Source organism: Lepidochelys olivacea (assembly GCF_965140295.1).
Source record: "Lepidochelys olivacea isolate rLepOli2 genome assembly, chromosome: 14".
Taxonomy (NCBI): domain Eukaryota; kingdom Metazoa; phylum Chordata; order Testudines; family Cheloniidae; genus Lepidochelys; species Lepidochelys olivacea.
In genome coordinates this window covers 37,675,275-37,699,022 of record NC_140424.1, presented here as the reverse complement: position 1 = coordinate 37,699,022, position 23,748 = coordinate 37,675,275, and the positions used below count along the sequence as shown (strand labels likewise).

Here is a 23,748-nt window from a genome sequence, read left to right as displayed (position 1 = left end):
TCTGGTGAACTTCCTCTCAGAGGACAAGAACATTTCCTACATGGGCTGTGTTGTACAAATGGATTTCCTGCTCTTCCTTGGGGCCTCTGAGGGATTCCTTCTGGCCGCCATGGAGTATGACCACTTGTCAGGATCCCCCCCCCCATCCACTCTGAACTCTGTGGTACAGATTTGGGGACCCACATGAAAGACCCCCTAAGCTTATATTCTACCAACTTAGGTTAAAACTTCCCCAAGGCACAAATTCCTTCCTTGTCCTTGGACAGTATTGCTGCCACCACCAAGTGATTTATAGAAAAATTCAGGGAAGGGTCACTTGGAATCCCGATCCCCAGAAAATATCCCCCCAAACTCCTTCGCCCCCCTTTCCTGGGGAGGCTTGAGAATAATATACCAACCAATTGGCTAGCAATGTGAGCACAGACCAGACCCTTTGTCTTTAGGATACTGAAAATCAATCAGGTTCTGGGACTGGCTCTTTCTGGGTCTCTGGGACTGGATCCACTACTGCTGTTGCAGACGTTGGCATGTGGTCTGGGTCCATCACCTCTGACTGGGTCCTGGTAGAAGTTTCCATAACAGAGCTAGGCGGGACAGCTTGCTTAGACTGGCAGCCGGTGACCATTCCCACCCTCTTGGCTAGTTTCACATGATTGGCCAAGTCTTCCCCCAACAGCGCGGAGATGGTATAATCATCATAGACTGCAAAAGTCCACGTTCCTGACCAGCCCTTGTACTGGACAGGCAACTTGGCTGTAGGCACATTGAAAGAGTTCAACTTGAGGGGTTGAATTGTCACTTGGATCTCTGGATCAATTAAATTGGGGTCCACTGAGGAAGCATGGATAGCTGACACTTGTGCTCCGGTGTCCCTCCAAGCGGTGACCTTCTTCCCGCCCACACTCACAGTTTCCCTCCACTCCAAAGGGTATCTGGGAGGTATCTGGGCCTAAGGACCTCTGGTGTTATTCCGGTGCAATGAACTGTAGTCTGTTGCGGTTCATGGGGCAGTTGGCCTTTACATGCCTCGGCTCGTTACATTTAAAACATCGTCCAACTGACGGGTCACTGGGGCGAGGTGGGTTGCTGGAGAATGGTGTGGCCGGATGATAAGGTGTCTGGAGTATTCCTTGGTGTATAGTTGGGGCCTTGGGCTGCCTCCAGTAGTAGGGTGTGGTCTGAGGTTGTTCCTTCTGGCATCCGCTCCAACTGCGACCAGGGTTGTTCCTCTCTCCTCCCTCCACCTGTTTTGTTCTGGCTTGCCCCGCCTCTCTGGTGGTCTGGGACTGCTCGTATCGATCAGCATAAGAATTAAGACTTTCTGCTGAGTCCATTTCCTTATCCCATAAACACTGTTTTATTTCTTCCTTGGATATATTCAGGAATTGCTCCTGAGCTATCAGATCACACATTCCGTCAAAGCTAGTGACACCCCTTCCTTGCACCCATTTCTCTAACAGATCCTTCATCTGGTTTAGATAAGCCACATTACTTAGTCCAGGCCCTCTCTTAAGGGTTCGAAATTTTACTCTGTACGTTTCAGATGTAATTTGAAATTGCTTTAAAACAAATCCTTGATCTTATTATAGTCAGAAGCCTCATCAATAGGCATCTTATTGAATATGTCCAGAGCTCATCCAGTTAATTTTGCGGCCAATGTGGTCATCTTGTGAGCTTCAGGAATTTTAAGGAGAGTGTTAGAGAGAGAGTTAGAAATAAAACAAACAAACAAACAAAAAACTTGGCTTGTCAAAATATATATATATATAGGTTGTGCTGTAACAGGATACCTATGTTGTCTGATAGTGATTGTCAGCCTACAGAAAAATCCTTAAAAAAAACCCTGATACCTTTGTTTCCAGGCAAATAGACAGAAAACCCCTCTAGTTGCTCTTAGGTAAAAAACAACTTCAGGTCTGTGAAGACTTGTGAATTTCCCTGCAGGAGGTTAACTACCCTGCCTTTAGGTAAAGAAAACTCCAGCTCACAAAAGACAATTCCCTTTTGTCTCTGCTCTGGCCCCCAAGCAGAGAGGAAAAAAAACCTCTAACTGCTTTCAGCTTAAAACCTGCTTTCCAGCAGCCCAAAGGAAAAAAAAAACATTTCCTTTTAAAAAATCTGTGCTTCTGGTTCAAAAAATCTCAAAATGATTTTAAGTTAATCCCACCGCTCTGCCACCGTGTCAAGGTTCTTTCCCCACTCTGAACTCTCGGGTACAGATGTGGGGACCTGCATGAAAACCCCCCTAAGCTTATTTTTACTAGCTTAGGTTAAAACTTCCCCAAGGTACAAAGTATTTTACCTTTTGCCCTGGGACTTTTTTGCTGCCACCACCAAGCAAATATAACAAATATATAATGGGGAAAGAGCCCATGTCAAGGTTCCTCCCCCACTCTGAACTCTAGGGTACAGATGTGGGGACCTGCATGAAAAGCCTCCTCAACCTCTCTTTACCAGCTTAGGTCAAAACTTCCCCAAGGTACAAAATATTCCACCCTTTGTCCTTGGATTGGCCGCTACCACCACCAAACAAATACTGGTTACTGGGGAAGAGCTGTTTGGACACGTCTTTCCCCCCAAAATACTTCCCAAAGCCTTGCACCCCACTTTCTGGACAAGGTTTGGTAAAAAGCCTCACCAATTTGCCTAGGTGACTACAGACCCAAACCCTTGGATCTGAGAACAATGAAAAAGCATTCAGTTTTCGTACAAGAAGATTTTTAATAGAAATAGAAGTAAATAGAAATCACCTCTGTAAAATCAGGGTAGTTGATACCTTACAGGGTAATTAGATTCAAAACATAGAGAACCCCTCTAGGCAAAACCTTAAGTTACAAAAAAGATACACAGACAGAAATAGTTATTCTATTCAGCACAATTCTTTTCTCAGCCATTTAAAGAAATCATAATCTAACACATACCTAGCTAGATTACTTACTAAAAGTTCTAAGACTCGATTCCTGGTCTATCCCCGGCAGAAACAGCATATAGACAGACACACAGACCCTTTGTTTCTCTCCCTCCTCCCAGCTTTTGAAAGTATCTTGTCTCCTCATTGGTCATTTTGGTCAGGTGCCAGTGAGGTTACCTTTAGCTTCTTAACCCTTTACAGGTGAGAGGAGTTTTTCCTCTGGCCAGGAGGGATTTCAAAGGGGTTTACCCTTCCCTTTATATTTATGACAGCCCACTTGGAAACGTCTTTCCTGCCAAAATCCTCCCAAACCCTACACCCCCTTTCCTGGGGAAGGCTTGATAAAAATCCTCACCAGTTTCCATAGGTGAACACAGACCCAAAGCCTTGGATCTTAAGAACAATGAAAAAGCAATCAGGTTCTTAAAAGAAGACTTTTAATTGTAGAAAAAGTAAAAGAATCACCTCTGTAAAATCAGGATGGTAAATACCTTACAGGGTAATCAGATTCAAAACACAGAGAATCCCTCTAGGCAAAAGCTTAAGTGACAAAAAGACACACACACACAAAAAGAGGAATACACATCCATTCAGCACAACTTATTTTCTCAGCCATTTAAACAAAACAGAATCTAACGCATATCTAACTAGATTGCTGATTAGCCCTTTACAGGAGATCTGACCTGCATTCCTGCTCTGGTCCCGGCAAAAACAACACAGACCGAGAGAACCTATGTTTCTCCCCCCCTCCACCTTTGAAAGTATCTTGTCTCCTCATAGGTCATTTTGGTCAGATGCCAGTGAGGTTATCTTAGCTTCTTAACCCTTTACAGGTGAAAGGGTTTTTCCTCTGGCCAGGATGGATTGTAAAGGTGCTGACCCTTCCCTTTATATTTATGACAGCTGCCTTTTGGGATGTACAATAGCATCTAAGCAGGTTAAGCTACTCACTCCCACTGAATGACCACGGGACTTAGCCACTGAGCTCGTTTAGGAGCATTGATAAATCCCCATAGCTGCCTATCTCCATCTTTGTGATCCTGGTGCACAGATAACACAGAAGCTGGGCTGAAATCAGGGAATGCTGGGGGAGATCATAGGCCCCATGCTATGTGAGGGTCGGACTGGAGGGACAGAATGGCTCTTTTGCCTTCATCAGCTAGGCATCACTGCACTTGCCCCTGGGCCTCTGCTGCTGAGCTGTGCAGGGCTCCAGGGAGTGAGTCCCACCCGCCCTTAGGAAATAGACATGAATAAATTACCTTCCAGCAGCATCAGTCCTTTAATGCCAGTGATGCTCAATGCCAGCTACACACAGCTCATCTGCAGAGAGCAACAGGTTTGAGTCTAGTTCTGGCAGTGCAGTCTCAAAATGAAGGGGGAAAGAATTCTCAGATGCATGTGCTTTTCGCTTTTAGATTCTGGTACAAAGATAGATATTGACCAAAGAATCGTAGTGCTGGATGACTGATTGGATCATGCATTGGGGAAAAAATCCACAAAGATCAGCACAGTAAGTTTGCTTTTTCAATTAACTAGGTTTGGGGATGAACATAGAGGGAAAATTAAGAGGATAAATATGAATTACAATCTGAACTCATTAAGACTTTTACTCTCAAATTAATCAGATGCCTACTGCTGATTGGAATTTTTCCATCCTCCAGGAAAATTTTGACTTTTCACTGAAAATCCCAAATACATTTCCCCCCCCCTCAGTTTTTGGCAAATGAAAACTTTCTGCTGAAAAGTGAATTTTTTTAATCAAAAACCAAAAATGTTTGTGTTTTGAGTTTTCAGTTTCTTTAGTGAACAATCCAAAATGTTTGGAGAAAAGCAGACAGATTCTGAGATTTGTTGTTGTTTAGCTGAAAACCCAGTCTCGATTAAAAAGAACACAGCTGAAAATTTCCAGCCAGCCTTAAACCTCAAAGAAATTGGAGAACATTAATATTGCCTGATAAACCCTTAATTTCAAACCATTATTCTATTGCATCTGTGTGATTACTCTTTCAAATGGATAGCTGCGTGGAGGTAACAGCTGAATAACCAGTAAAGTTGACAGCTCACAGACTATGTTTTGTACAGACTAGCCTCTTTCAACCCTGGGTTAGAGTTGAGCCAAGCAGACAACCCCTGTCTATCCTGACCCGTTCAAGGACATACGGGAGGTCACCATGAATAGAAGTCAGAGCTCCTGTCCTAGCTTCACACTTCTGCCGGCTGAGTATACTTGGTGTCAATGGGTGTGCAGAACATACACATAACAAGACATGGGGCTATGTTTCCACAGGTATTTTGGCACCTAGTGGGACTTTCAGAAGCACCTAGGAGCTTATAACTCGTTGATTTCAAGGGGTGTTGAGGGCCCTGATGCTTTTGAGAATCTCACTAGGTGCATCAATACATTTAAAAATCTGCCCCCCGTCCCCTCTCCGAAAGCCCTTACAGTCCTAGTAGACACAGCAGAGAAATGGAGGGAGGGGAAACTGAGGCAGAAAGAGGTGAAATGACTGGCCCAAGGTCACACAGCAGGTCACTGGCAGAGACAAGAGTAGAGCCCAAGTGTCCTGGCAACCCCTACACCACATGCACAGAGTAAACAATACAACACAGTGATAATGGAGGGATACTCTTTGTCCACTGTTACACGCCGGCCGAATTTCAGCTGGGAGTTGGTGCCATAAATCAATTTGGAAGCAGACAGCTGGCCGTCTAGGCAGAGAGCTTGGGGTAGAAAAATCACAGATGAGCTGCTACTTAGAAGGTTGTGTGTGTCTACGTGGGAATCAGGCTGTGTTTAACAAGTAACATCGTGGGCCAAATCGTCAGATGGGGTAAAGTAATGAAGCTCTATTGACTTTAAAGGATCTGACCCAATTTACAATAGTGTGATAACATGACGGACTGATTGTCAGATGTGAGGAGCACTACCAACACCTACTCATTGTAAGTGACGAGTTCTGTGCACCTTTGATATTCATATAATGAGATATTAGAGAAAGAGGAATCAGGGCAATTCCCTCTGTTGCTCTAATCCTGACCATGGTCCTTCTCATTCCCCCTGCAGCCATCACACAGTGTACTGAGGAAGAAAATGTCCAACCAAACCACCATGACCGAATTCCTTCTCCTGGGGTACTCTGATGTTCCAGAACTGCAGATTTTATACTTTGTGGTGTTTCTAGTGCTTTACCTGGTATCCCTACTGTGGAACCTTCTCATCATCACAGCCATAGCTCTTGGCCACCACCTTCACACCCCCCTGTACTTCTTCCTGATGAATCTGTCCATCCTAGACCTCGACTCCATCTCTGTCACCATCTCCAAATCCATGGCCAACTCCCTCATGAACACAAGATCGATTTCTTATTCTGGATGTGTTGCCCAAGTCTTTCTCGTCGTCTTCTTTGCTTCAGCAGATTTTGCTATACTGACCATCATGGCGTACGATCGATATGTCACCATCTGTCAACCCCTGCACTACGAGACAGCTATGAACAGAAGAGCTTGTGTCCAAATGGCAGCCAGTGCTTGGACCAATGTTCTTCTCTACTCTGCAGTGCACACTGGAAAAACCTATTACCAGAAACAAACCTATTACCAGAAATATCCTTCTGTGGAGGCAACATGGTGCATCAGTTCTTCTGTGGTGTCCCCCAGCTACCCTTTGTCTTTAGGACACTGACAATCAATCAGGTTCTTCAAAGAAAAACTTTATTGATAAAGAAAAAAGTAAAAGAATCACACCTGCAAAATCAGGATGGAAGGTAACTTTACAGAGTAATACAAAGATTTAAAACACAGAGGATTCTCCACTGGGCTGAGCTTGAAAGTTACAAAAACAGGAATAAAACTACCTTTCTAGCAGAGGAAAATTCACAAGCCAAAACAAAAGAGAATCGAATGCAATTCCTTGCCTTACCTACAATTTCTGTAATTTTAGATGGATTCTTCCAGGTATGTTTTCAAGAGATATTGTACCTGCTTGGTCTCTCCCTCCATCCAGAGAGGGAACAAAACAAAGAGAGCCACAAACAAGCCCTCTCTCCCCCCACCCCAGATTTGAAAGTATCTTCTTTTCTCATTGGTCCTTCTGGTCAGGTGCCAACTAGGTGATTTGAGCTACTTAACCCCTTACAGGTAAAGCGATTCAGTACAGCCACCAAGGAGGGATTTTGTGCTACTCTTTTCTTTATATTTATGACACTGCTACATGGCCATATGCAACCTACTGAGGTACAGGCTCATCATGAACAGGATGGTCTGCCTTTCATTGGCAGTTCTCTCATAGTTCAGTGGTAATGTGGTGTCCCTAGAACAGACAGTCCGGGGTTTCACCTTGCCATTTTGTGTCTCCAATAAGATTAACTATTTCTTCTGTGACATTCCCCCATTGATTAAACTTTCTTGCATTGACACCTCTCAGTATGAAATGCAGTTGTTTACAACAGCTATATAGGTCATCTTCATGCCATTTACCCTCATCCTTGTGTCCTACATCTTTATTATCTCCACCATCTTAAAGATGGCATTGGCTGAAGGCAGACACAAAGCCTTCTCCACCTGTTTTTCACACCTCATTGTGGTGACACTGTATTATGGGAGCAGCAGCCTGATCTATTTAAGACTCATTAACTTACCAGACAGCAACAAAGTGCTGTCTCTGATGTACACAACCGTCACACCCACCTTGAACCGCTTTATTTACAGCCTGAGGAAGAAGGAGGTGAAAGAGGCTCTGAGGAGAATATTGCGGGACATGATGAAAAGAAAAATATTTTCTCATAGAAAGTAATTTGGGTACACATCTTTTTTCTGATGTCAGTTACACAACTGTGCAAATCTGGAGTAGCTCCTTTGAAGTCAATGGCATTCAATGCTATGGTTGAACTGGTGTCGAAAAACTGCAAAAAGAAACACATAAAATGTTACCATTCTGTCAACTTTTTGTGTGCATTGGAATTAGAAAATCTGGGCAAAAAAAGTCATCAAAGTTTCAGAAATAATGATCATCTCTGTAGCTGATTGAAACACTGAAAAAATCACATGTGTATATGATTGTCTTCTAGATACCTGTATTTATTGGGAAGGGCTTGCATGGATCTGGGAAGGGCATGTGGACAGCATCACGTCTCGGTTCATTGCCCCTTTAGGGTTAATGTTGTCCAAATGCTATTCATTTAATCATGAATGTCTGTGATTGGTTGACTGTGGCAAGGTAAGCTGGTGGTTCAGTCATTCCTTCATGGGACAGGTGTCTATATCTGAGGAAAGTTCCTCCAAATTTTCATTCATCCCTGCCCTGTTCGGCCAAGGTCTGAAAGAAACCATGGAGTATGATGGCATGAATCTCCATGGCCTTGCAGCTTCTGTAGTCGATTACACTTGCAGAAAGCAATCACAGAGCTGATGTAAAATGCTAGCAGAGCAGAATGATAGTGCCTGATTCTTCTCTGACTGACACCAGTGTCAATCAGAAGGGACTACACGGCCATCAGAGGCATAAGCTCAGTACCAATGCTGACACAAGAACAAATGGATATAAACTGGCCATCAGGAAGTTTAGACTTGAAATTAGATGAAGGTTTCTAACCATCAGAGGAGTGAAGTTCTGGAACAGCCTTCCAAGGGAAGCAGTGGTGGCAAAAGACCTATCTGGCTTCAAGATTAAACTGAATAAGTTTATGGAGGAGAGGGTATGATGGGATAACATGATGTTGGCAATTAATTGATCATGAACTACTCATGGTAAATAGGCCCAATGGCCTGTGATGGAATGTTAGATGGGGTGGGATCTGAGTTACTACCGAGAATTCTTTCCTGGGTATCTGGCTGGTGAGTCTTACCTACATGCTCAGGGTACAGCTGATTGCCATATTTGGGGTCGGCAAGGAATTTTCCTCCTGCCATATTTGGGGTCGGCAAGGAATTTTCCTCCAGGGCAGATTGGCAGAAGCCCCCGGGGTTTTTCACCTTCCTCTGCAGCATGGGGCACGGGTCGCTTGCTGGAGGATTCTCTGCACCTTGAAGTCTTTAAACCATGATCTGAGGACTTCAATAGCTCAGACACAGGTGAGAGGTTTATTGCAGGAGTGAGTGGGTGAGATTTGGTGGCCTGCATTGTGCAGGAGGTAAGACTAGATGATCATAATGGTCCCTTCTGACCTTAATATCTATGAGTCAATGAGGAAATAGGTCCTGAGCATTTATATTCTCATTCAGAGGTGTGAATGATTGCACAAATTGCAAGGCAGTGGACATTCATACTTCCCTCTCCTTCCGAGAACTGGCTCATATAAAGTAGGCCAGTTGGCTGGTTGTTCTCCAATTTCTCCATTCTAGGTACACGACAAAGTTTTCTCAGGGAACCTTTGGCCAACTCCTGAGTCTCTCAATCCTATTAGGGAAGGAACCAAAGCCCAATGAAGTCAATGGGGAGACTCCCATTGAAGTCAGTGAGCTTTGGACCAGGCCCAAATTCTTAAAGGGTGAAACTCACTGCTGTTCAGAAGATCAATACAAGACCTGTGCACCACCTGACTCCTAGTTAAGTCCTCAAAATATGTCTGAAGTGTTGTGTAGGCCTAATGCTGGCACTCTGGGGAGGGTAATATTTCACCCCAAATGATGCATTCTGAAGCTATCACTGAGAGCTCGATGTAGAACACGTGGCTCACAAACAACTCGTTGATCGTCACTGCACATGGGTCATGTTTAACTGAGATGATGCGGATCTGAGGTGGGCGGAGCATTGCTGAAGTGAACACTTGACCTGTTCTGTGAATGGATAGAGGTTCCCTGTTCTTTCTGGGGATAATGTGAAAACTCTTGATGTTGAGTAGAGCTGGTGGGAAAATGAGGATTTTTTCTGTGGAAAATTGTATGGGAAATATCCCCATTAGAAAGATTCCTGTCTGGAAATTCCAATTTTCCTGAAAGAAATTTTGAAACCATAGGAAAGTATTATGGGAAAGCATTGGGTTTTTTCACACTTTCTTCCTGTTTCCAAACTATTTCCACCGAACACTGACTATTGTTAAGTGTTGAAAGCATTTTCTTTAACAGTGAAAGTATGCTTTATGTCTGACAGTAATATTTTCAACCCTTAATTTTTATTTTCCAAATGGCAAAAGTTAGAGGAAGGTCAAGAAGTAGGGCCTTTTCCCCCGCACTTTCTTACCATTTTCCAAATTTTGCCATTTGCAAAATATCCTGCTGGGGGGAGGCTCCTGGGCTGGGAATTTCCCAGGAGGCGCAGGGAGCTGGGTGCCCAGTGGACACTGGGAGCTGCGTGCCAGTCAGTGGGTGACACTGAGAGTGGGGTCTATCTATCTATATGGCTGGCTGGTAATTTGATGTATTGTCATGTTTTTAAGCATGTTTTTAACATTTTATAAAATGTTCTTATATGAATTTAAAATAAAAAAAACCAACAGTAACAACAACGATAATAATAATAATTAATCATACAAAATCAGAGTAGTTAGCACAATGTGATTTGGGGGCAAAATATTTTTTTCTTTATTTGTATGTTAAATTTCCACGCAACCATTTGTGGTGTTCTAGAAATGCTAAATAAGAATAATTTTCTGTTTGATCTTCCTGATTACAAAATGGGGAAAATGATAACTATCTAGCCATGTGAAGATTAACACTTTGATATTCTGACTGAACTTTCAACATACTAGCCATGATTCAGCACCCTGCTTTATGTCAGCACAATAGCTTTGATTTCAGGAGTTTCGATCAATGTGTAACTGGAGTAACACACAAATATCTCAGAGCCATTCTGTAAAGGTCTCAATCAATAGGTCTGGTAGCAGCAGACCAGGTGAAAAGGAACTAAAATTCATAGTATATGAGTGGCTTCCTGCTTCAATGAATGAAAAAGATTCCAGTAACCTCTAGTTACCCAGGCTCAGATCCACAAAGGGACTTAGGCACCTCAAGACTAGATTTAGGCACTTTTAGGCACCACTGCAATCCACAAACACTCGCTCTGCTTCCACTTAACTCTGTAGGCACCTACACTTACTTCTGGGCAGATTCTTAAAGGTATTTCGGTGCCTAGTGGAATTTTCAAAAGCCTCTGAGCACCTAACACTCATTGAAATCCCTACCTTTAACTCGGGGGAAGGTGCAGGATGAGGGTGGGGCCTCGAGGGAAGGGGTGGAGTGGAGGCGGGGCCTTGGGGGAAGAGGCGGTGTGGGGCCGGGGCCTCAGAGAAGAGCAGTGTGGGGGCAGGGCCTTGGGGAAGAGGCGTTGCGGGGGCAGGGCCTCTGGTTGATGAGGAGAAGGAATTAGCACAAGGATCTTCCATCTCTTCAATGACTGACCTGACCACTGGGATACAGAGTCACTTTTGCTCACTCTGAGGCCCAGTGCATATTTAATTGTTTATATACAGTACAACAGCTTCAACAGGAGAGACTGGAAGAGCACCACATTGGGATATCCTTTAGTTAGGCTTGGCAGAATTCAATTTTTATTTTTTTTATAATTTCAGCGTATAATATCAGTGTGTACTTTTAAGCATTTTTTTCTATTTTTATCAATTTTTGCATTTGAGTTTTAAGTATTGTTTTTTCCAGATTTTTATTGATTTAATCAATAAAATTAAATTAAAATCAATTATTTTATTTGATTAATCAGAGGTGTGGGAAATTGTGAGGGTGAGTCACACAACAGAGCTCCTCAGACAATAATTCTTTAATGACAGGAGATGTTGGTTTTTAAAAGTTAAAGCTTTACAACCATTACAACACACGCTGACAACATCACGTGTCCAAATATACAAGGCAAATATCCTTAAATCAAACTCTAATAAATTCTCAAGCAGCATTTTTCTTACTTTGCCTATCTGTAAATTTCTATTCTTAGCAACGGAAATATTTTTTTCATTCTTTTTTGTGTGTACTGTAAAATTGATGTGTATGGGACATTTAGAGATACAAATCTAATCCTTCAAGCCTATCTTTTCCCCAATGGTTAGAGCATGTATCTAAAATGTAGAGAACCATTGTTCAATTCCCTTCTTCCTCTCGGGCAGAGGGGGAAATTGAACTGTGGGTCTCCCACATTCTTAGTGAGTGCCCTAAGCAGTGGGCTAAAGTTTATAAGAGAGGCCTTCTCCTCTCCCTGCTATTTGGTATGTGGTTGGGCTTGCTCTGAGACTGCCTACCAACTGAGGTATGCCACATGTTGTGATAGGCATGTGTAGGGTACATGGATCTGGAAATGTGTGTTGTGGGGGGTTTTGACTACTGTGGCAGTGGAGATATGCTGGCAGGTTTTGCATCTGTTGTAATGGCAGGGGCTGGTGCCGCTTTGAGTTGGTGGCTCCTGGTGTGTGGGGAGCTTGCTTCTGATAATGAGGTTGGAGAGGTTGCAGGGGTGTGTTTGAAGGCCAGAGGAGGGGGTTCCGGAAAGATATCATTCAGGATGTGGTCCCCAGTGAGTATGGGTTGTAATTGTTTCATGATACTTAAATTCATAAATCCGCTACACAGCAAAAATCATGGCCTTAATTATTAAGTTGTAACCTGTAAGTTGTAATGCTGTAAGTTTCACTGGTGATAGGGGACCGGTGAAAGTAAAGCGCTGGTTTGTGTACTCACTCAATTCCTGAGGCGACAGAGAGTGTTTACACTACCAGCACTTCCATCCCCGATGAGAGCAGCGCTGTAGGGCAGCTATCCCAGAGCTGTCAGTTTCACTGCAAAAAGTCATTAACAAGAGTAGACAGTCCAGCAGTTTTAGCGCAAAAAAGGGACTGTCCTCCAGTCCTAAGTGTAGACATACCCCAATCCTTTTTGTCCTGTGACTGGAGAGGTGTTAACTGCCCACTTCACCTTGAATATCCTCTTGCAATGTGTTAAGGCCTTATCTGTTCCACATTTGTATGCAGCTGTGACATGCCGAGTACCTGTCCCCGATCTCAAGAAGACCTCTGTGTAAATTCCAAAGCTTGTCTCTTTCACCAGCATAAGCTGGACCAATAAACGATATTACCTCACCTACCTTGTCTCTCTAATATCCTGGGGAAAAACACAGCTAAAACAACACTGTAAACATCGTATACCTCGCGTAGACCTGCTGCACTGTAGGGAACTTCATCACGAATAACCCCCTTAAGTCCTCACTGACATCAGTGGAGTTCAGTTCAGGTTGGGCTGGACATGCTCTGCCCATGTCGCAGTGCAGCTCCTTTAGCTCACTTTACCCCAGGCAGATCCAGGTCCATCCAGACCGCGCCTTATGAGTCAGCGAATACCTGGCGCTGCAATCATTACTTAGAAACTGGCCTTCCTGCACACCAGGGGTCTCACTGTAGGTAATAGAACAGCTCGAATAATTCAGGGCTCCCACGTGCGCTGTGGTTTGCTATATTACACCACTTGATGAGCTCCCATTATATCCATTTTATTGCAACTTACAATAAATGTTGAGAAAAAAGTTTGTGATTGGTTATAAAAGCCATAGTCTTACTTAGAGCTTTTCTCAGGGCCTCCTTGACCTCCTTGTTTCTCAGGCTGTAGATGAGGGGATTGACCACGGGAGTCAGGATGGTGTAGAAGACGGAGAACACTTTGTTCAGGTCTCGCAGTGCAGCAGTGTCTGGGAGCATGTAGACAACGAATAGGGTCCCATAGAAAATTGTCACCACGATGAGGTGAGAGGAGCAGGTGGAAAAAGCCTTTTGCCTCCCAGCGCTGGAAGAGATTCTCAGGACAGTGCTGATGATAGCCATGTAAGATGCCAGGGTTAATAGAAATGGGGGAAGAATGAATATGAAGCAGACAGGGGAAATCACAAGAACCATCAAGCTGGTGTCGCTGCAGGACAGTTTTATCAATGAGGTGTAATCACAAAGGAAATGGTCAATTTCATTGGGGCCACAGAAAATCAGTTGTGATAGCCAACATACTGTGATGCTGCTGACTACAGACCCACTTAGCCAAGACCCAGCTGCTAGCTGGAAGGAAAATCTACTATTCATGCAGGCTGCATAATGCAGTGGTTTGCATATGGCTAAATACCGATCGTAAGACATCACTGATAAGAGACAACATTCTGCAGCTAACAGAGAACCAAAGATACCAGATTGTACCAGGCAGCCACGAACAGAAATGGATCTGTCCCCAGTCAGGAGACTGGCCAGCATCCTGGGCAGGATGGTGGAGGTGTAGCAGGTCTCCAAGCAGGACAAGTTCCCCAGGAAGAAGTACATGGGGGTGTGAAGGTGCTGATCGGACACAACTAGTGCAACAATGAGGATGTTCCCAGCCACTGTCACAATGTAGATCGCCAGAAACAGCAGGAAGAGAAGAATTTTCAGTTCATGGAGATTCCCAAAGTCCAGGAGGATAAATCCTGTGATGGACGTTTGATTTATCTCCTTTGTGTCTGCCATGGATTCTAGCAAGAAAAGTAATTTTTAAAAAGTAGTAATGATAGCTTGTGAAATATGACATGAAACAGATACCTTTGTGGGGAGGGAGTTACTTTGTTAGTCTCTAAGTTGCCACAAGTACTCCTCTTCTTTTAACAAAAACAAATGTATTTGAGCATAAGCTCACCGAGAAGGCCTCAGCTGGAGGACTAGGTTCAGTTCTGGCAATCACAGAATAAGAAATATGTGGACAAATTGGAGAGAATCTAGAAGTACGCAACAAAACGATAAAAGGTTTAGAAAATCCGACCTATGAAGCAAGGTGGAAAGAACTGGGCATATTTAGTCTAGAGAAGAAAAAACGGAGGGGGAACCTGATGAGCCTTCAAACATGTAAGAGGTTGTTACAAAGAGGACAGGGATCACTTGTTCTTTATGTCCACTAAGGGTCTCACAAGAAGCAATCAGCTTTATCTGCAGCAAGGGAGATTTGGTTTAGACAGTAGAAGAACTTTCTAACTCTAAGGATAGGGAAGCCCCAGAACAGGTTACAAGGCAGGTTGTGGAATCCCCATTATTTGTTTTTTTTAAAAGCAGCTTAGACAAACACCTGTCAGAGATGGTCTAGATGGTCAGCATAGGAGGCTGGACTTGGTGTCCTCTCAAGATCCTTTCCAGCCCTTCAGATCTATGATTCATTATTCTACTTCCTTCTCACACACATATCTGCATTTTTTACTGATACCTTAGTTAGTGATGAATTTGTATGTGAATTTTGAGTTAAGCAGTACAATAGTAGTTGTTTGTTTGTTATTCTATGTCTTTGTTTAGGGAGTTTTAACAGAATGACTAGCCATGCAAATATGAGATACAATACAATATTCATTTTAATACTTGCCTATTTCTTCTTCATATCCGCTAGACATTGCATTTTTTGCCGTCATATTGAACTGTAAACTCATGTGTTTTAGGGTTTCTTTTATCTTCTGTAACTTAGAAATCACTCTGATGGCAAATGAATGAAGTTAGATAGATAGGTAGATAGAGATGAAGGAGAGACAGAGACACTGCCAGATAGACAGGCAGAAATAAAGCTAGACTGTGGAGGGAAGGCTAGATAGCGACAGATGGGCAGACAGAGAGTTAGCTAGCTAGATACCTCATTGAAGATTTCCTATTTTAAGGTTTGTTCCTCCTACTGAATATGTGGCTTTTGTGCAGTGAATGACTGGGGAGGCAGAAATTCTCATAAATCCTCACAAATTCCTGCCATCTAGCTCTGGCTAGGGCTGACTCTGAGTAACCCCAGGGTGTTCTACACACGTCTAAAACTGTCTGTTCAGCTTGTGTCTTACAGAAACACAGGATCTCTGTTACACATTACCTTTACCTTTACCTTCTGTGAATCTTGTGAGAAAGGTTGTGCTTCCTCAAAAACAGGTATAATAAAAGCTGGAGTCTCGGAAGTTACCTCTTCATGCAGCCTTTCAGAGATCAGGATCCAGGATCCAGAGTCTATCACCATCTTCTTCATGGACCACAGTCAAAAGACCTAAGAGTTCTACAGAGGATCCCCTGTTCTATTCTCCTGCTTGTCACAGCTGGCTTTTATCTGATCCCAGAAACTGAATGCCTTCTCTGATTTGTTATATGAGAGTGAAACAATTCCCTGGAAACTTATGCTAATGGGAATTTACAATTGCCGCAAAGGCAGCGTTAATGCTCCATTTTATTTTTAGAACTTACAAACAAGTTTAATACATGAACTCCTAACCTCAGAGAGAAAGTTGTGGAAATAGGACAACTTCTAGCTTCAAAGGAATAGTTACGGAGATAGGAAAATGTCTAACATCAAAGGAGGTGTTTCTCTTTACCAATTCTAAGGGACATAGGAATTGCCATTCTCGAGGAGGCCAGTCATCCACCTTGTCCACTCTCCTGTCTCTGAATTAGCTAGTACCAACTGCTTTAGAAGAGGGTTGATAGATTCAACCATCTTAGGAGAGCAGGGACATTGAATCACCTTCCCTGTACATAGCAGGACATTACATTTCAGCCAGTTACCCCTGTATTTAGCTCAATACCATTTGTTTGGTTAAAGCAACTTTCAGAAAAGCATCTGGTCTTTATGTGAAGATATCAAGAGTTGGAGAATTCACCACTTCTCTTAGTAGCTTGTTCCAATGGTTAATCAACTTCTCTAGAAGTGTGACTCCCTGGCTGGCATGCCTCCTCATGGTTGCACATGGCATAGTTTTAGTTGGGGATTGGTCCTGCGTTGAGCAGGGGGTTGGACTAGATGACCTCCTGAGGTCCCTTCCAACCCTGATATTCTAGGATTCTATGATTCATAGCAAGGTCATCTTCTTCTTTGGCATTCCTTGCTGACTGTCACTCTGGCTGTGCTGTGATCTACTTCTCGTAACTCAGCCGTCCAGCCAAGTCACATATATTCCCATTCAATCTGAGGTAAACCCAGTCTAGCTCCTCAGTAGTCCAGTGGCTTCATGCCAGGTCTTCAGGCTGACTTCAGGCTTTATTGGCCTTCCAGCTCATCTCTGGGGGGCCTTTGTGCCACCATCCTCGGGGGGCTGGGAGGGGAACCCAGGCTTACTATCTACTCTGGGTACCCTGTAGTAAGCAGTTCAGCTCTGTCTATTCACACCCTTTGCCTCCTCCTGGGCTACTTTCTAACTCAGCCTGTCATAGAATCATAGAATATTAGGGTTGCAAGAGACCTCAGGAGGTCATCTAGTCCAATCCCCTGCTCAAAGCAGGACCAACACCAACTAAATCATCCCAGCCAGGGCTTTGTCAAACCGGGCCTTAAAAGCCTCTAAGAATGGAGATTCCACCACGTCCCGAGGTAACCCATTCCAGTGCTTCACCACCCTCCTAGTGAAATAGTGTTTCCTAATATCCAACCTAGACCTCCCCCACTGCAACTTGAGACCACTGCTTCTTGTTCTGCCATCTGCCACCACTGAGAACAGCCTAGCTCCATCCTCTTTGGAACCCCCCTTCAGGTAGTTGAAGGCTGCTATCAAATCCCCCCTCACTCTTCTCTTCTGCAGACTAAATAACCCCAGTTCCCTTAGCCTCTCCTTGTAAGTCATGTGCCCCAGCCTCCTAATCATTTCTGTTGTGCTCTGCTGGACTCTCTCCAATTTGTCCACATCCCTTCTGTAGTCGGGGGACCAAATCTGGACACAATACTCGAGGTGTGGCCCCACCAGTGCCGAAAAGAGGGGAATAATCACTTCCCTCAATCGTCTGGCAATATTTCTACTAATACAGCCCAATATGCCGTTGGCCTTCCGGGCAACAAGGGCACACTGCTGACTTATATCTAGTTTCTTGTCCTCTGCAATCCCCAGGTCCTTCCTGCAAGGAAACTCAAGAGGGCTCATCTGGGATTTGAACCTGGGACATCTTGCACCCAGAGTGAGTGAGACTCATACCCCTTGACCAATGAGCCTGGCCCTTAGCCTTTCTCACAGCTCCTTCTCAGGCTCCCTCCTCCACAGATCCCAGAGGGAAAGAGGATTCGTTATGGTGAACAAAGCAAATGTACAGGTCCGAGGTGGGGTCTATCTGCCCCAAAGAGGATCTGGTACTTTCTCCCCATGAAGGAACATATAGGTTTTAATCAAGTCACCTCTCAGTCTTCTTTTTGATAAGACTGAGAGGTGGATCACCATGACCCCATGGAAAGTCCCCACGTATCCTCATCAGTTAGCGGTTGGCTTAATACGGGATAAGTGCTCTGGTGAATCTGAAGCAATAAATAATTTATCACTACAAGCAGTAACGTCCTGGAGTCGTAACCCTGCTTTCCTCGTTTACCCAAATTTAAGGGAACTGGGCACTATAGTTTGGTACGCAATGTTGCACCCAAAATCTTACTCACATAATGGACTGAGCAGAGAAGCTGAGGATCTCTGAATCAGATTCCCCTTTCTTCTCTCGAGTGACCTTGATAATAACTTGCATATCACCCCCATCAGTGGGATAAATACATTAACATATAATGATTAGAGCTGGTCAAAAATTAATCTTATGGAACAATTTTCCACTGGAACATTCTCTTTGGATAGAATAGGAACTTTTCATGGGACTGTGTTGATTCCATTGAAACTTTTAGTGGACAACAGGCAGGCTCCTGGTTGACTTCAGCTTGACTGCTGCCTGATTCCTCGGCTGCCCGGATACCTATGCTGTCTGGCTTCCCAGCTGTCCAGCAGGAAATGTAAATTTTAATGAAGTCACATTTTTCAAGGGAAAAATCTCTCATGTGAAAAACAGCCCTTGAAAGAAGTTTTAAGGGGAAAACTAAAGGCAGATTTCCTCTAGCAATGTTAACTCTGCTCCGCTGGGAATGCCAGTCTTCTGTCTCCACCATGGATCATACTAACCCCTCCCTGCACACAACTCTACTACATCAATATCCACAAATTATGTGGATAGGATAGGAAAGGGTAGTTTGGTAAAGGGACGTATAAATAGTGTGGCCACCTCTGGAGTGCCACCTCGTGACTTGGGATGACTCTGCGGTGCCTGGCCTCCATTTCCTTTCTTGTTGCTCCTCAATAACTCCACAAAGGCTCATGTGTCCCTTCTTGTGGTCTGGCTTATTAACATATGTCAGGCTTCCTTCCCCACTCTGAACTCTGGGGTACAGGTGTGGGGACTTGCATGAAAGACCCCCAAAGCTTATTTTTACCAGCTGAGGTTAAAACTTGCCCAAGGCACAGATTTCCTTCTGCCCTGGTTTCGCTGCCACCACCAAGTGATTTAACAAACAAATAGGGAAAGGACCACTTGGAGTCCTATTCCCCCAAAATATTCCCCCAAGCCTATACACCCCCTTTCCTGGGAAGGCTTGAGAATAATATCCTAACCAATTGGTTACAAAATGATCAAAAACGCTGGGTCTTGGAACCATGGAAAAAATCAGTTAGGTTCTTAAAAAGAAGGATTTTATTTCAAGAGAAAAAGGTAAAAGAATCACCTCTGTAAACTTAGGCTGGTAGTTCACCTTACAGAGTAGCAGAAAATTGAAAGAGAACAGAGGAACTCCCTCGAGCCTTAGTTTCAAAAAGTTACAACAAAACAGGGATAAACCTCCCTCTAGCAAAGGGAAAATTCACAAGTTGAGAAAACAAAGGTAAACTAATACACCTTGCCTGGTGTTAGGGGGCTTATTCCTTCACTCGCTTACTTCCCTGGGCCTTCTCACATGAACAGAGAGCAACAATACCCAAAGTCCAAAGGTGCAAATAATTTGATGTTTATTGGGGTGAACTTCCAGCAAGCATGATTCCACTTTCCTTCCTTAGTGTCCCCCACTCCCAGCTCTGAGACCACAGAGGGTTACCTGTGTCCCTGTTCCCGTTCTCCCTCTTGGAAAAATATGATTCCAATTTCCCCACCCCCATTCCCTGTTCCCATTCCCCCCTTACTTCCTGACTGACTGCAGACTGTATAGTAAAACTTGAGTTCTGCTTAGCTATACCTTAGTTTAATTTCAGTAAAATGATTAGTTAACTAATCCTAACATATTGTAACACGATTATTTAACCAATTATATCCCAGCACCTTAATTTGTTTACACCCAGCAAAATTTGTTTACACCCAGCAAAATTAATTATACAGCAGACAGAAACAATCACAGAACCAGACAGCGATTATACAGACAAACAAAAGGGAAATGGGAACTACAATGACAGAACAACACAGAAATGAGGATTTCACATCTCAGCTACTGAGAAGTGAGTTCTTGCCAGAGAGGATGCTATCAAACTAAGTTTCCTTTTATACCTTCTAGGCACTTCCCTTTCTCTGGAGGTGATAGGAATACAATCCTGTCCTGATAATGCCTAGCAATAGCATTGACAAGGTTCCTTCCCCACTCTGAACTCTTGGGTACAGATGTGGGGATCTGCCTGAAAACCTCCTAAGCTTACTTTTACCAGCTTAGGTTAAAACTTCCCCAAGGTACAAACTATTTTACCTTTTGCCCTTGGACTTTCACTGCCACCACCAAACATATATCTGGGTTTATTTTTATTAGGAAAGCGTAGTTTGGAAACGTCTTTCCCCCCGAAATCCTCCCAACCCTTGCACCCCACTTCCTGGGGAAGGTTTGGTAAAAATCCTCACCAATTTGCATAGGTGACCCCAGACCCAAACCCTTGGATCTTAGAACAATGAAAAAAGCATTCAGTTCTTGAAAAGAAACATTTTAATAGAAGAAACAGTAAAAAGAATCACCTCTGTAAAATTCGGATGGTAAATACCTTACAGGGTAATCAGTTTCAAAACATAGAGAATCCCTCTAGGCAAAACCTTAAGTTACAAAAAAGACACACAGACAGGAATATTCATTCTATTCAGCACAGCTATTTTCTCAGCCATTTAAGAAATCATAATCTAACACACACCTAGCTAGATTACTTACTAAGTTCTAAGACTCCATTCCTGTTCTGTCCCCGGCAAAAGCATCACACAGACAGACAGAGACCCTTTGTTTTTTTCCCTCCTCCCAGATTTTAAAAGTATCTCGTCTCCTCATTGGTCATTTTGGACAGGTACCAGTGAGGTTACCTTTAGCTTCTTAACCCTTGACAGGTGAAAGGATTTTTCCTCTGGCCAGGAGGGATTTTAAAGGTGATTACCCTTCCCTTTATATTTATGACAAGCATCTTATTTCAATGTGACTAGGTTGGGATGTGAGGATGTGACTGTTCGCTTCCCAGTTTATGGCTGCCTCTGCTGCTTAGCCAAAGGCCTTAGCCTAAGAACAGGGCCTCACGCTGCCACAGTAAGAGAAGGGCCTTACACCAGCAGAAGTGATTTTGATTCTTTCTTTTATACCTCTAGAACTAGCTAAGTGATAAGAATACACCTACATTCTTAGAGTATAGGCCTTTACAGAGAGGCCTGAATATCTATATCCTAATATACCCCTATGGTTATGACAACATAAAATTCAAAGTAAGTACAAAAGAGTCTTCCAGCCCGGTCTCAAGCTAGACCCAGCCTCCCCTCCCTTGGGCTCTCTGTCTATCTTCAAGTTTCCAAGTTGGGAACAGCTTTTCATCCCTTCCCAGGATCTGCTTCTGCTTCTGCTCTCCCCTCAGTCAAAGGTCTGTGTAGGTGCCTCCTCAGCTCTGCAGCCTCTGCCACAGCTTCCTCTCCTATTTCCTATTCTTCTCTGTCTCTTTAGAAAGTCCAGCTGCTCTCTCTCAGGCCCCATTGAGAGGCGTTAATAAGGCACAGATGGGTTGGATCCATTCCCTCCTAAAGGCCCGGCTCACCCAGTAACAGAGTGTGTGACGAAAGGGAGGTTGAGAAGGTGGAGTTCAGGTTACGGTGCATGGTCTGAAGTTTATGGGAGCTGATGAAGTCAATGATCTGCCTCCTTGGTTCTTGTAAATCAACACAGCTCCATTGACTTCAACTATGTTGCTTTGCATCAGCTGAGGACATGGCTTAATAGCGGATTTTTCCTGGTGTGTTTGCCACGGTGCGAAGCAAGCTGAGGTCTCTGTACACCAAGTTCCAGACCTTCTTGAACACTCTTTAATGTTGGACAGTGACTGGATTATGTTAACACCTTTAGCCCATTTATTCGATCTAAGTGAATACATGAGAGTGTGGCTGTAGTTTTAGTTTAGGTTTGAAATGATGCAGACGCCCGTCCAAGGCTCGAGTGCCCCTAACATGTCATAACTAATACAATAAAATCCCAGCGCCATCAAAAGAATCCTTTCAACAGGAACTCAGCCACCCAGAGAGCTACAGCAAATCCTTTCCACCCCTTGATCATCATGGAAAGCAAACCTTCAGCTCACTCAGAAAACAACATCAAAGTGATGGCACGTTGGCTTCCCAAAGGCAAGACAGAATATCGATGCCTCCCATGTAACAAACATTTCCCTCCCCTCCCCAAAATAGAAAAAAGAACTAAAACCAAATTGACAAACTGATCAAATACAAGAAAAGCCAGATAAACAAGGTGTTACAAGCTGGCCCTTTGTCCAGCAGTACAGTCACCCTGTCTCTTGCAAGAGTGCCCAATCAGTGGGAGCCATGTACTTCAAAGATAAGTGCATCTGGGTAGAGTCTCTTCATTGTTTCTAGCTCTGGGGTTGTAGGAAACACTCTCCAGCTCAGACCCCTTTTCTGACACCCTTCCTTTGGCCATGGGAGGCCATTGTCCAGCTGCCTTAGAACTCGGCCAGAGCTTCACCTCAGCTGTGCTCACTCTGGGCTTCTAGCTGAACCCCTTTAAGAAGAATACGGCAGAGAGGCAAGGAACACGGCTTTAGCAAAGGGTTTAGTAAGAGGAAACTGTATGCAGTCAGCCCTCGACAGATACAGATCTGTAAAACAAGACAGTTATGAGACACCCCCTTCTCCTGGTCTGATCTCACTGTTTCTGTGAGTCCAAGGTTCACCAGTGTTTCAAGCTGGGCAGAGTCCTTCCTGCCATCTTGCTCCTGAAAGTCTTTTCTACACATGGCCATGGTTGGCCCCAAGAATGGAATTGCACTGTTAAGTAGGCCCCAGTCTCTGGGCCATGGGTTCAAACTGTGAAGCTCCATCTCCGACATTCATGCCTGTGGGCCCCCTGTATAGAAAACTCATTTTTCTCTGGGGGTGGCCAAGTTGTTGAGACATTATAAAAATCAATAGCCCCAGACTCTAGTCTTGATGGGTTCTGAATGATGGTCCTTCAATGACATGTCAAACACCTTTCCCAGGCAGGTCAGCTGTCTGGAATACAACACAATAGGCTGCCATTGAGCCAGGCCAGACTTATGCAGTCACCATGCCAATATTTCCACCAATATTGCACACAAAGTTCACAAAGTGACACCATCATACCCCACGCTGTCACACAAGCAAACAATTAACCAAAAGCCATGGCACCCCAGCAGAGTTTATACCCCCCAAAAGGAAAAGACCTCATGAAGTACACTAGGGACTTGATTATGGCTATTCATTTTAGGGGGAAATTGCTCAGATAATGTGACTTCCAGAATGCTTTCAGGGAGTCAACAAGCATGTGGACAAGGGTGATATCGGGTACTTGGACTTTCGGAAAGCTTTTGACAAAGTCCCATACCAACTGCTCTTAAGCAAAGTAAGAAGTCATGGGAAAAGAGGGAATGTTCTCTCATGGATTAGTATCTTGTTAAAAGACAGGGAACAAAGGGTAGGAATAAATAGTCAGTTTTCACAATGGAGAGAGGGAAATAGCTGCATTCTCCGGGGATCTGTACTGAGACCTGTGCTGTTCAACATATTCATAAATGATCTTGGAGCGACCAGTGAAGTGGCACAATTTGCAGACAATCCGAAATGACTCAGGACTGTTAAGTCCAAAGCTGACAGTGAAGAGTCAAAAAGGGATCTCATAAAACTGGGTGAATGGGC

The 23,748-nt window shown here is 43.9% G+C and overlaps 2 protein-coding genes across 2 annotated transcripts; one reads left to right on the top strand and one right to left on the bottom strand.

The window, feature by feature from the left end:
- Window positions 1-6,005: 6,005 nt before the first annotated feature.
- Window positions 6,006-6,596, top strand: LOC311530975 (olfactory receptor 14I1-like; the record flags this gene model as incomplete). The annotated part of the gene is made up of 1 exon (XM_084648047.1): window positions 6,006-6,596. The coding sequence occupies one exon, from the start codon at window positions 6,006-6,008 to the stop codon at window positions 6,594-6,596; it is 591 nt and encodes a 196-aa protein (XP_084504173.1).
- A 6,748-nt stretch (window positions 6,597-13,344) lies between these two features.
- Window positions 13,345-14,325, bottom strand: LOC311530594 (olfactory receptor 11A1-like; the record flags this gene model as incomplete). The annotated part of the gene is made up of 1 exon (XM_084647411.1): window positions 13,345-14,325. The coding sequence occupies one exon, from the start codon at window positions 14,323-14,325 to the stop codon at window positions 13,345-13,347; it is 981 nt and encodes a 326-aa protein (XP_084503537.1).
- Window positions 14,326-23,748: the final 9,423 nt, after the last annotated feature.